At 49.3% G+C, this 12,500-nt stretch overlaps 1 protein-coding gene across 2 annotated transcripts in view; it reads right to left on the reverse strand.

Annotated features, from left to right (window-relative positions):
• The window catches only part of mdfi (MyoD family inhibitor), a 56,246-nt gene that overhangs the window by 22,176 nt on the left and 21,570 nt on the right, over positions 1-12,500 (reverse strand). The window contains exon 3 of one of the 2 annotated variants that reach the window (XM_042089527.1): positions 11,516-11,710. In XM_042089527.1, the coding sequence (XP_041945461.1) occupies positions 11,516-11,710 (195 nt within the window). Of the gene's footprint in view, positions 1-11,437; positions 11,711-12,500 lie in introns of both variants that reach the window. The other variant, XM_042089526.1, reaches the window with a different exon arrangement.

Here is a 12,500-nt window from a genome sequence, read left to right on the forward strand (position 1 = left end):
GAATGATTAAGGTGCAGAGGTGCACAGTCAATAAAACAAAACAAAAAATAACAGAAAGAACACTGGGCAGGCAAGTGCCAGTCATTTGAAAAGTTTTTGTTTGGATGAAAAGTAGCTGCACCAATCGTAAGTTTTTCCTAAAGTTGTTCAGGTTCACCGTTGGGTCATTATGGCTAAATAGCCTGATCACTTATATTGGAGCTCCCTCGATAAAAATCCCTCGTATTACTCACACATGCTTATCGTGTCATTTTGATGACTGGATTAGCCTGCCTGCTTTCTGCAAAACACAACCGAAGGGCCATGAAGATGCTTGCTAGATTCGAATACAGGCAGTTGCATAATCTATGGTTTTATAGCCACTTTCTAGCTACTTTCGGGTAACGCGGAACGACAAGCTGTGTAGTTTTTAATGTCTTTACGCATGGTGGAGTGCTACAGCATGACAGTCATTCTTGTAACGAATTTTAGGACAAAGAGGCCTAATTGGAGACGTTTGCGTGATGTGTAGTTACCACTGGTAACAACTTGTTATATTAATAAAATGCTCAAAACAATGCTCCAAGAAGTGGGGGGACAGCGTTCCCCCGCGTCCAACGCCCACTACACCCTTGCACACACACACACACACACACACCCACCCCCTCACCCCCTCCAAATACCCCCCCCCCATACCTGACACAAACACTACACTACCCACCCCCTCACCCCCTCCAAATACCCCCCCATACCTGACACACGCACTACTTACCCCTCACCCTCTCCAAATACCCCCCCAACCACATACTCCTTACCTGACCTCACATGCCCCCAAAACCTGCCATACACACTATTTACCCCTTCATCCAGCTACATGCCCCACATAATACTTAACTGCCTCTCTTCTCTTGCCCCACATACCACTTAACCACCCCTCACTCCACCCTCTCGCCCCAAATAGTGTTTAACTGCCCCACTCCCCAAAACCTGCCACATATGCTATTTACCTCCTCCCTCTGCATTCCTGCCCCACATGCAGCTGAACTACCCCTCTTGTCTTGCCCCAAATACTGCTTAACGGTAGTAAAAGGTCAAGAGAAAAAGCAGCTTCAAGCTTACAGTCCTGCACAGACTAACAGAGTGCTTTGTGCTGTGTTTGTGAGTGTGTGTGTGTGTGTCTGTGTATGTATGTGTGTGTGTGTGTGTGTGTGTGTGTGTGTGTGTGTGTGTGTGTGTGTGTGTGTGTGTGTGTGTGGTGTGTGTTAAGGTTGCTACTGATAAGGTAAGGGGCTACCTGCAGGACATGGGAGGGGCACGTCCTTGAAATTACTTCTTCTTCTCGGGATGTCTGGGAGTGTGTTCATGGGTGCTGGTGTTAAGCATAAGTATATATACTCTTTTGATCCCGTGAGGGAAATTTGGTCTCTGCATTTATCCCAATCCGTAAATTAGTGAAACACACACAGCACACAGTGCACACACAGTGAGGTGAAGCACACACTAATCCCGGCGAAGTGAGCTGCCTGCATCAACAGCGGCACTCCAGGAGCAGTGAGGGGTTAGGTGCCTTGCTCAAGGGCACTTCAGCCGTGCCTACTGGTCGGAGTTCAAACCAGCAACCTTCCGGTTAAAGGCTGCCCTATAGCTGTTCATGGATGTCTGGGAGTGTGTTCATGGCTGCTGGTGTTGGGATGTCTGGGAGTGTGTTCATGGCTGCTGGTGTTGGGATGTCTGGGAGTGTGTTCATGGGTGCTGGTGTTCATGAGTGCTGGTGTTGGGATGTCTCGGAGTGTGTTAATGGGTGCTGGTGTTGGGATGTCTGGGAGTGTGTCCATGGGTGCTGGTTTTCATGGATGCGCTCAAACACAACATTCCAGCACTGCGTGTTACAGTATCTCTGTGTGTCTCTGTGTGTCTATAGTTGGCTTGACACCTTATTAAGCTGTGGCTTCTCACATGCACAACTCACATTTCCCTCTTCCCATACAGACCGAGGGGTCCTGTGTGTGTGTGTGTGTGTGTGTGTGTGTGTCTGTGTGTGTGTGTGTGTGTGTGTGTGTGTGTGTGTGTCTGTGTGTGTGTGTGTGTGTGTGTGTGTGTGTGTGTGTGTGTGTGTGTGTGTGTGTGTGTGTGTGTGTGTGTGGGTGGGTGGGTAGGATTAAGGGGAGGGGGATACAGGCCAGATTTTAAGGTGAAAATGCTTAGATCCCCCTCCCACACAAACACACACACACACACACACACACACACACACACACACACACACACACACACACACACACACACAATCAAGTCCTCTGTGTGTGTGTGTGTGTGTGTGTGTGTGTGTGTGTGTGTGTGTGTGTGTGTGTGTGTGCCGCAGCTGTACAAATGAGCCGTAAATCAGATGTAATCCAAGTAAAGAATATTTAAAGTGACGCTGAGCGCAGACTGAGAATATATGGGACGGCGGCAGTAATGTATGGATTCTAGACCAGCAGAGGCAGACGGTGCTGGCTGCCAACAGCACAACACCGTAACTCACTGTTACCTGTCGCCAAGGTAACATCACAACAATAGTGGTTACCAGTAGAGACGTCCAATCACCGGCGGGCGGTGTGCTTTATGGTCCCAAATCGCACAGCTTGGGGCCTCTGACACGTTTTGACAGCAGTTCAAGTCTGGGGCATGGCTTGCCAGAACCACCTCAGAACGCATAGTAACTTACACAAGCATACAACCATATGTGTGTGTGTGTGTGTGTGTGTGTGTGTGTGTGTGTGTGTGTGTGTGTGTGTGTGTGTGTGTGTGTGTGTGCATTTACCAGTGTTTGTCTATGTATGTGGTGACATAACAGCTTCCACAATGTGGACCTGTAATATTCAGACCTGTTCTCACACGCAGAACTGCTCGGCCTTATCCTCTCTTTCCTCCTCTGTCTCTGTCACACACACACACACACACACACACACACACACACAATCTCCCTAATTGTCCACTACTTTTAGAGATACAAACTTCATATGCTGTTTCATGAGCCCTCGTCCCTTAAAACATGTGAGTGTGTGTGTGGCTGTGTGTGTGTGTCTATTAGTATAAACATGTGTGTGTGTGGCTGTGTGTGTGTGTCTATTAGTATAAACATGTGTGTGTGTGGCTGTGTGTGTGTGTCTATTAGTATAAACATGTGTGTGTGTGTCTCTATCAGTATAAACATGTGTGTGTGTGTGTGTGTGTGTGTGTGTGTGTGTGTGTGTGTGTGTGTCTATCAGTACAAACATGTGAGCATGTGTGTGGTTGTGTGTGTTTGTCTATTAGTATTAAACATGTGTGTGTATGTGTGTGTGTATGTGTGTGTGTTTGTTAGAGTGTCTATCGTTACAAACATGTAAGTGTGTGTGTGGCTGTGTGGCTGTGTGTATGTGTGTCTATCAGTATGTCTATCAGTATGTGTGTGTGTGTGCGCGTGTGTCTGTCTCTCTGTGTGTGTGTGTCTATCAGTACAAACATGTGAGCGTGTGTGTGGCTGTGTGTGTTTGTCTATTAGTATAAACATGTGTGTGTATGTGTGTGTGTTTGTTAGAGTATCTATCAGCACAAACATGTGAGTGTGTGTATGTGTGTCTATCAGTATGTGTGTGTGTGTGTGTGTATGTGTGTGTGTGTGTGGGTGTGTGTGTGTGGTGCACTAGTCCAGTTTTAGTCACAAACATCTCGTTAGTGTTTAGTCAGTTGCGGTGAGTAGTCCATAGGGTGGTGTTTATAGAGTTAGTCCTGGACTCTATTAGCCCATGTTGATTTTTCCACATGGCTCATTCCACAGAGGAAACTGCATCCAGCTGATCGCGTTAACATTTGTGAAGCCAAGACTTTAACGTCTCAAGCCAAATATCTCTTTCTCCCTTTTCATTAGTAGGACCATTAGTTGAACAGACATCAACGAAGAGGGTTTATTTTGGAGTTTGGCAATAAATGATGTTTTATAAACAAAGTTCGGGTGGAGCCTTCGGGATGATTGACAGCAATTAACTCACCCACTGCCGCTGCAGGGTAGGCCTATTTAAGCCGACCTCCTTTTCCATACGTCACACGCTCCGACGTTCGCGAAATCATTCAGTCTGCGTATCGTTCGCATTGACAAGACAGCTCTCATGGAACTGGAAATCCACCCAGCGCCAGCAAGGCGTTGACCCTACCCACTGGACAGTGGCTCGCATCCGCAGCACTCTCCATTCCCGCGGCATCGCGATGCCGCATGTCGGATAGGAAGTTCCATCTCCTCCGCCTTCTAACGCAGTCGGATAACCCGGTCTTTTCGCCCTCCCCGCTCCCTCACCTTGTTTTCCTCCCCAGACCAGGAAGCAAGCTGCTCCTTCTGGCATCCCGACGCGGTTCCTTCCGCCGGCCATTCAGCCGGACGAAGCACACACCACCAGCCACCTCGCGAACCGGGCACGCCGACAGCACTTTCCGGCACCACACGCTTCAGAGCGTATCATTCCGCTGCTTCAGCCACAGCCACTGCCACGTCAGCGGCTCAGGCCCATTCCCGCCGGATCTCCGCCGTATTTCCGGGTCCAGCCCCACTTTTCCAGACGGCCCCGGTAGCGACAGCGTCGCTACTCCCCCCCCCCCCCCAACTCCTTCTTTCCCTCCCCCATCCACCTCCCCTAGCCAGGACTCGGTCCAGGCCTGCCCCACCTCCAGTCGTTCCGACGACTGCTCCCTCCCTCCCCCCTCTCCCCCTCCCCTTTCCATCCCGGGAGCCACGTCTGTACAGCACGCCTCAACTCACGAAGCGTCAGCTCGAAGAGTCACCTCACTAGCTCCCCATCTCTCTTATGAGTTAGCGAGCACCTGGTCTTAGTCGGCGCCGATAGCGACAGCGTCGCTACTCCCCCCTAACCCTCTTTCCTTCCCCGTCCCACTTCCCGCGACCCTGTCCCAGGTTGCTCCCCTTCCGGTCGCGTCAGCGACCGCTCCCTCCCTCCCCCCTCTTCTCCCTTCCCATCTCTTCCCCGGCTCCGCGCTAGACCAGCCCGCAGCAGCGGGTCATCAGCACTCCGCGAGTGCTTCGGACCACGACGTCCCGTTCCGGCAGCAAAACTATTCTTTAGCCACAGCACAGGCCCTGCCACCGCCTCCTCACGCTGCAGCATTCGAACCACCACCCGTCACAGCGCCCACCAGGAACCTCATCTTGTCAGGTGCAGACGTAGACCTTTCTACCATTCTTCCCTCCCTTCCTATTCCCTCTCATAACCGGGATCTAGTTTGCGGCGAACTGGTTTTTCTCAAAAAAAAAAAAAAAAAAAAAAAAAAAAAAAGATTCTGGCCCAGCATCAAAAAACCCTGTCATTTCCCGAGTTCACCATAGCTTTTGCCAACTACACAGAAGTCGTCTGTTTCGTGTTCTCCAGTCGACGCAGATGACTAAGCTAAATGACTACCCGGCCATCATCGCCGGCCTAGCCGTATCCTACGGTGGAGCTCATTTTCATACGTAGGCTACCACCGGCTGTTTTCAGCAAAATGCGCTGCCAGAGTCGGCCTCTGGAACTAAAACCCCTACTGGGGCGCGCTCGATATGGAGCTCCATAACCGCGTTTTCCTAGGACTTAAGCCATCTTGTCCCCTCTGCAATAGCCCCAGTCACGGCGCGGCCGAGTGTCCACTAGTCAACCCCGACCATCAATTCCCCAGCACCAGCTCCACAGCCCCTAAATCCTCTTCCTATGTTCCCCGCATCCCCGATGCTACGGCAGGAGAAGCCAGGGAAGAGGACGAGCGTTCCTGGAAAGGTCGAGAAAATCTGCCGAAGATTTAACTTCGCTCAGTGTCGCCAATCCTCCTGCCGTTACCTCCACGTTTGCAGCTACTGCGCAGGCGCCCATGCCAAGTCAGTCTGTTCCGCACTCAAGAACATATATAAAAAGTTTAAAAAGTATCTCTCTACTCCAATCATTGTTTCTGCTCTCCATTCAGAACTTCAGTCCAATCCAAATAGGGGATTTTGCGATTATTTGACTTCAGGGTTGAAGCACGGGTTCCATCCAGGTGTTTTAGCAAGACCTACAGAGTCTTTCGTTTGTAAAAACCTACAATCTGCCGTCAAAGATCCGGAGGTAGTCACCTCACTCCTAAGCAAAGAGGTCGAATCTGGTTTTACGATCGGTCCGTTCACCATGCCTCCATTCCCAGTCTACAGGATCAACCCCATAGGCGTAGCTACGCGCAAATACTCAGGAAAAAAGAGACTTATCATCGACCTCTCAGCTCCGCACAATAGTACCACTCCCAGCATTAACAGTCTGATTCCACTAGAAGAGTTCTCGCTGCACTACCACTCTGTCGATGACGCTATCGCTCTGATCAAAAAGGCAGGTAGACGTTGCTGGCTAGCTAAAGCGGACATCACCTCAGCCTTCAAAGTCATGCCCATTGATCTCGAATTCTGGAGTCAAATGGCATAGGAGATACTATTTTGCAGTTCGCCTCACCTTCGGCTGCCGCAGCAGTCCCAAAATTTTCGATACGCTATCAGAAGCCCTGTGCTGGATTCTCCTAAATAACTATAAGCTCCCATTTCTCGTTCATCTTCTGGACGACTTTCTAGTAGTTATCCCCCATTCCTACCCACCGGCCCTAGGCATCTCTACGCTAACTGACGTATTCAACAAACTGGGAGTCCCACTCTCAGAAGAGAAAACGTGCGGTCCCTTATCCAGACTCGAATTCCTCGGCATCATTTTAGATACCGAAGAATTCTCTTCATCTCTCCCCAAAGAGAAAAAAGACAGAATCTCTTTACTGTTGAACGAGTTTATAACCTCACCATCTCACACCAAACAAGAAGTTCTCTCCCTTCTAGGCCACCTCAATTTCGCCATGCGAATCATTCCCCAGGGCCGCCCTTTCATCTCGCATCTCCTAAACTGCGCCTCAGCATCCCCATCTCTCGAAGACGTAGTATATCTAGATGCCCAGTGCCTGGCCGATCTCAAACTCTGGAGGATGTTTTTAGACGAATGGAATGGTTTGTGCATGTTCTACGACGACTGCCAATCATATCCAGAAGACCTCCAGCTGTACACAGACGCAGCCCCCTCAATAGGCTTCGGAGGCTTTTTCAAAGGGCGCTGGTTTGCATCCCCTTGGCCACTAGAGTTCAGAGCGCTAATAACGGAAAACGAATCGTCAGCCGTGTTCGAACTCTACCCCGTAGTCATTGCGGCCCTACTCTGGGGGAAGGAGTGGACCTCCAAGAGCGTGCTAATCCACAGCGACAACGAAGCCGTAGTGCACGTCATTAATAACTCGCGCTCAAAATCGCCTGCGCTTTCCCCTCTTATTAGGCGTCTAATCTGGATAGCAGCCAGCTACCAGTTCATCATAAGAGCCGCGCACGTCCCCGGTTGCCACAATGAAATTGCTGACTCTCTTTCTCGTCTTAATTTCCAGAGATTCAGAAGCTTGGCTCCAGAGGCGGACCCGTACCCTACTCCACTCCCCAGCTTTTCGGAGACCATCTTCCTATAAACCACCCCCTCAGTTATCTTCAGCCCATCACGGCCGACCTAGCCCTCCAAGCCCTCGCACCCAGGACCATGCAGTCCTACTGGACTGCTTGGTCGTGCTTCAAACAGTTCCATGCAAAGCACTCACTACCATTTCCCAGTTTCGATGCAGTCACCATATTATCATTTATCACCTACGCCCACACTTCACTCGGGATCAAAGTCTCTTCCATTAGAGTCTACCTAGCTGGCATTCATTTCTTCTACAAACGCCCCCACGGCTCCGAATGCCCCTTCTCCGACACCAGGATAGGCTTGTTAATTAAAGGTATCCGTAGGCAACATCCAGTCCCCCAAGACTCCCGCCTTCCCATTACCTCAAGCATTCTCGCCACCTGCCTCGCTACCCTTCGCAAAGGGTTCATGTCACCGCATTCCGATTCCACCATCTCCGTTATGTTTCTACTGGCCTTTTTGGGCTGCTGAGATGTAGCGAGTTTACATGCCCTTCGTCTCTCTTCGTTCCCGATGTCCACCCGTGCATCGCAGATCTAGAGCAGCTAGACCAAGACACCATTCGATTTACCATCAAACAGAGTAAAACCGATCAGTCCCGAAAGGACACTCCATATCCATTTAACTCCGCCTCAGATCTTCAGCCTTTCCAATAACTATCTCACTACATCTCATATCGGTCAGCTCAAGCTTCGTCTACTAGCCCGCCCTTCGTGTCAGACGAAGGGCTACCCATCACTCGCCACAGATTCCAGACACTCTTAAAAACCATTCTAGTCAAATCTGGTTTTCCCGCGGATCGCTACTCCGCACACTCCTTCAGGATAGGAGCTGCCACAACAGCTGCGCTCAACGGCTTATCGGAGCAACAAATTAAAATACTGGGCCGTTGGTCCTCGGATGCCTACCAGTCTTACATCCGCTCCATCTAGCGGATTTACGACTCGCTCAGCAAGCACTTATGTAGTTGGTAGCGGCCTTTCTCTGTGATCTTTTGGGGTGCAAGCGGTCATCGCTCTATCGCGATATCCGCTCCAGGCACTCCAGGACCACGGACAGCTACCTTGCCAAACACGCACTTCTCCCATACATTCTAGTCTAGCTGAAGCAATCATATAGAAGGGCGAACTAGTGAAATGATGTTTTATAAACAAAGTTCGGGTGGAGCCTTCGGGATGATTGACAGCAATTAACTCACCCACTGCCGCTGCAGGGTAGGCCTATTTAAGCCGACCTCCTTTTCCATACGTCACACGCTCCGACGTTCGCGAAATCATCCCCCCTCCTCCCCCTACTCCTCCATTTCACCAATTGCCCTGTTACTCATCCTCCTTACACAGGGGGGTGCAAGCGGTCATCGCTCTATCGCGATATCCGCTCCAGGCACTCCAGGACCACGGACAGCTACCTTGCCAAACACGCACTTCTCCCATACATTCTAGTCTAGCTGAAGCAATCATATAGAAGGGCGAACTAGTGAAGTGATCTAAGGGTGTACAGAGCAGTAAGAAAAATGGACAACTGACCCAACTGTGCTAGCTGGAGAGGAGAGAAGAGAGGAGAGGAGAGAGGAGAAGAGGTCAGGAGAGAAGAAGAGGAGAGAGGAGGAGAAGAGGAGAGAAGAGAGGAGACGAAAGGAGAGAGAGAGGAGAAGATTAGTAAGGAGAGGAGGGATGAGATGAGATGAGAAGAGGAGAGGAGAGGAGAGGAGAGGAGGGATGAGATGAGATGAGAAGAGGAGAGGAGAGGAGAGGAGAGGAGGGATGAGATGAGATGAGAAGAGGAGAGGAGAGGAGAGGAGGGATGAGATGAGAAGAGGAGAGGAGAGGAGAGGAGAGGAGAGGAGGGATGAGATGAGATGAGAAGAGGAGAGGAGAGGAGAGGAGAGGAGAAGAGAACCGAACCATTCTACCGATGTCCATTTCAACAGTAGTGGTGTGTGTTAAAAATACCAAACAAAGGCAAACACTCTCCAGTGTTTTCAAACAGTTCTCTGCGAGCATATGAGAACACACACAAACAGTCTAAGGAGCTTGTTTTCAGTGGACAAACACTGGATTCAGACGAAATTTCAACAATTTGGAAGCTTTACATTTTAAAAAAACCCATCAAAAATAAAAACCCAAACAAAAATAAATGTGTTCCTGGCCGAAACTGAAATCAGCTCTGTTGACTCAGGTGCTGACCTTCCCCGCATCCGGCTCAGATGCGCTCCGGAGTCGCCTCACACTCCTGAGACTGGAGAGTGTGTGTGCTTTTCCCCTCTCCTGTCTGCCTAACAGGGGAGGCCTGGGATAGATTTCACCACAGCTCTCTTTACCCAACACACACACACACACACACACACACACACACACACACACACACACACACAGCTCTCTTTACCCAGCACGCCAATCATCAATGCCTCTCTCCCCCTCTCTCTCTCTCTCTCTTCCTTGGGCCTGGTGAAAGGAAGTGTTGCTCACAAATACTCGTCCTATTTTCCACAGAAAGAAGAGCTTGCGAGAGCGTGTGTTTGCATGTGTGTGTGGGTTTGGGGTCTATTGTGTGTTGTATGAGTGAGAGTGCACCACTTCATATGTTATGTGTTGTCTCTGTGTATTTGTGTGTGTGTGTGTGTGTGTGTGTGTGTGTGTGTGTGTGTGTGTGTGTGTGTGTGTGCACCTCATTCAAAACCTTTTTAGTGTGTGTGTGTGAATGTGAGTGCATTTGATTGCGAATGTGAGTACACTGTATGTGTGTGTGTGTGTGTGTGTGTGTGTGTGTGTGTGTGTGCATCTCTGTCTTGACCTATTTCTGTCCAGGAGTGGGTGTGTTCACAGTGGGCCTCAACATCACATACTGACTCAGCCTGCAGAGCTTAATAACACACTTCAGTCAGACTGTGTGTGTGTGTGTGTGTGTGTGTGTGTGTGTGTGTGTGTGTGTGTGTGTGTGTGTGTGTGTGTGAGTGTGTGTGTGTGTGTGAGTCACCGTGAGTCACCGCTCTCTGAGTCACGCAGGTCAGGCAGACAACCTGTCCACTGTACAACTCACTATGCACATCTTACACTCAAGAAACACATACCACCACAACACACACCACCATAGAGAACACACACATACGTAACATAGCACAACTCTACACACCACAACACACACCACAATACAGAACACACACATACGTAACATAGCACAACATAACACACCACAACACAGACCACCATATAGAACACACACATGACATCGAGAATACACACATGACATAGCACAACTTTCTGAGTCAAGTCAGGTCATGATACACACCCAGCCCACCACACACCAGACAACACACCAGAGATACACTGAGATACACAGACACACCTCAACACAAATGGCTCCCATTTGGGACAGGAATGAGACTCCTGGAGGACCATAGCACAACACAATACAACACAACACAGCACAACACAATACAACACAACACAACACAGCACAGCACAACACAACACAACACAACACAACACAACACAACACAACACAACACAACACACCACAATACAACACAACACAACACAACACAACACAACACAACACACCACAACACAACACAGCACAGCACAGCACAACACAACACAACACACCTCACCACAACACAACACATCACACACAACACAGCACAGCACAGCACAACACCTCACCACAACACACCTCAACCCAGCACAGCAAAGCACAGCACAACACAGCACAACACAACACAACAAAACAGAACACAACAGAACAGAACACAACAGAACACAACAGAACACAACACAACACAACACAACACAACACAACACAACACAACACAACAGAACACAACACAACACAACAGAACACAACAGAACACAACAGAACAGAACACAACAGAACAGCGCAACACAACACAATACGCAGGGCACGGAGACAATCTGAAGGATCAGGACACAGAGTTGTACAGTACTCACTTGTGATGCTCTTGTGCGGTGTGCTGGGGTCCGGTGGACTCGTGATGGTCTTGTGCGGTGTGCTCGTGTCCGTTGGACTCGTGATGCTCTTGTGCGGTGTGCTGGGGTCCGGTGGACTCGTGATGCTCTTGTGCGGTGCGCTCAGGTCCGGCTGGGACATGATGTTGTTGTTGTTGACGCCAGGCTCCTCATCCTTGGACGATGCTGTCTCCGTGGAGATGACCGGTGTTTCTGTCCGAGCTGCCTCTTCCTGCCCGTGTCTTCGCTCCTTCCCTATAGACCCACATGAACACACACACACACACACACACACACACACACATGAACACACACACACACACACACACACACACATGAACACACACACACACACACACACACACACACACACACACACACACACACACATGAACACACACACACACACACACACACATGAACACACACACACACACACACACACACACACACACACACACACACACACACACACACACACACACACACACATGAACACACACACACACACACACACACACATGAACACATCACATTACAGAGACCAACCTCACACACACCTATGAACAGTTATAATATGAACACATCACATTTAGTTATGGATGCAAACCTCACATAATCCTACGCACAGCTAGAGCAACAGAATGAATGCATACTCTGACAGTGAAATGGGACTTTATGTAAACACATTAACAGTAAATACTTTAGTCAGCGCCCACTGTATTTTGCATTTGCTTTCAATCATTTCAATTTTGCCATTGTGGTCTGTGTCCCCGCCTTCTCTTTAGCGATTGCTGATGGAAATAGTTTTGGAGGACGAGATCATCATCAAGAGCAAAGCTAATGGGCAGACAGGCTGAGGATGCTTAACTAACAACAGATGACAATCATTTCCTTCAGAGACTTCTTGAAAAAAGAAAGAAAAGCACTAGAAAAGCACTAATCTGGAAAAAAGTGAAAGAATTGTGTCAAAAAAGGTTTCTTTGCATCATAAATTCAGGTCCAGGCACTCAGATGGGTTTGAAAATCCTTCATTTTACTAGGC

This window comes from Alosa sapidissima, chromosome 4 (genome assembly GCF_018492685.1).
Source record: "Alosa sapidissima isolate fAloSap1 chromosome 4, fAloSap1.pri, whole genome shotgun sequence".
NCBI classification, from domain to species: domain Eukaryota; kingdom Metazoa; phylum Chordata; class Actinopteri; order Clupeiformes; family Clupeidae; genus Alosa; species Alosa sapidissima.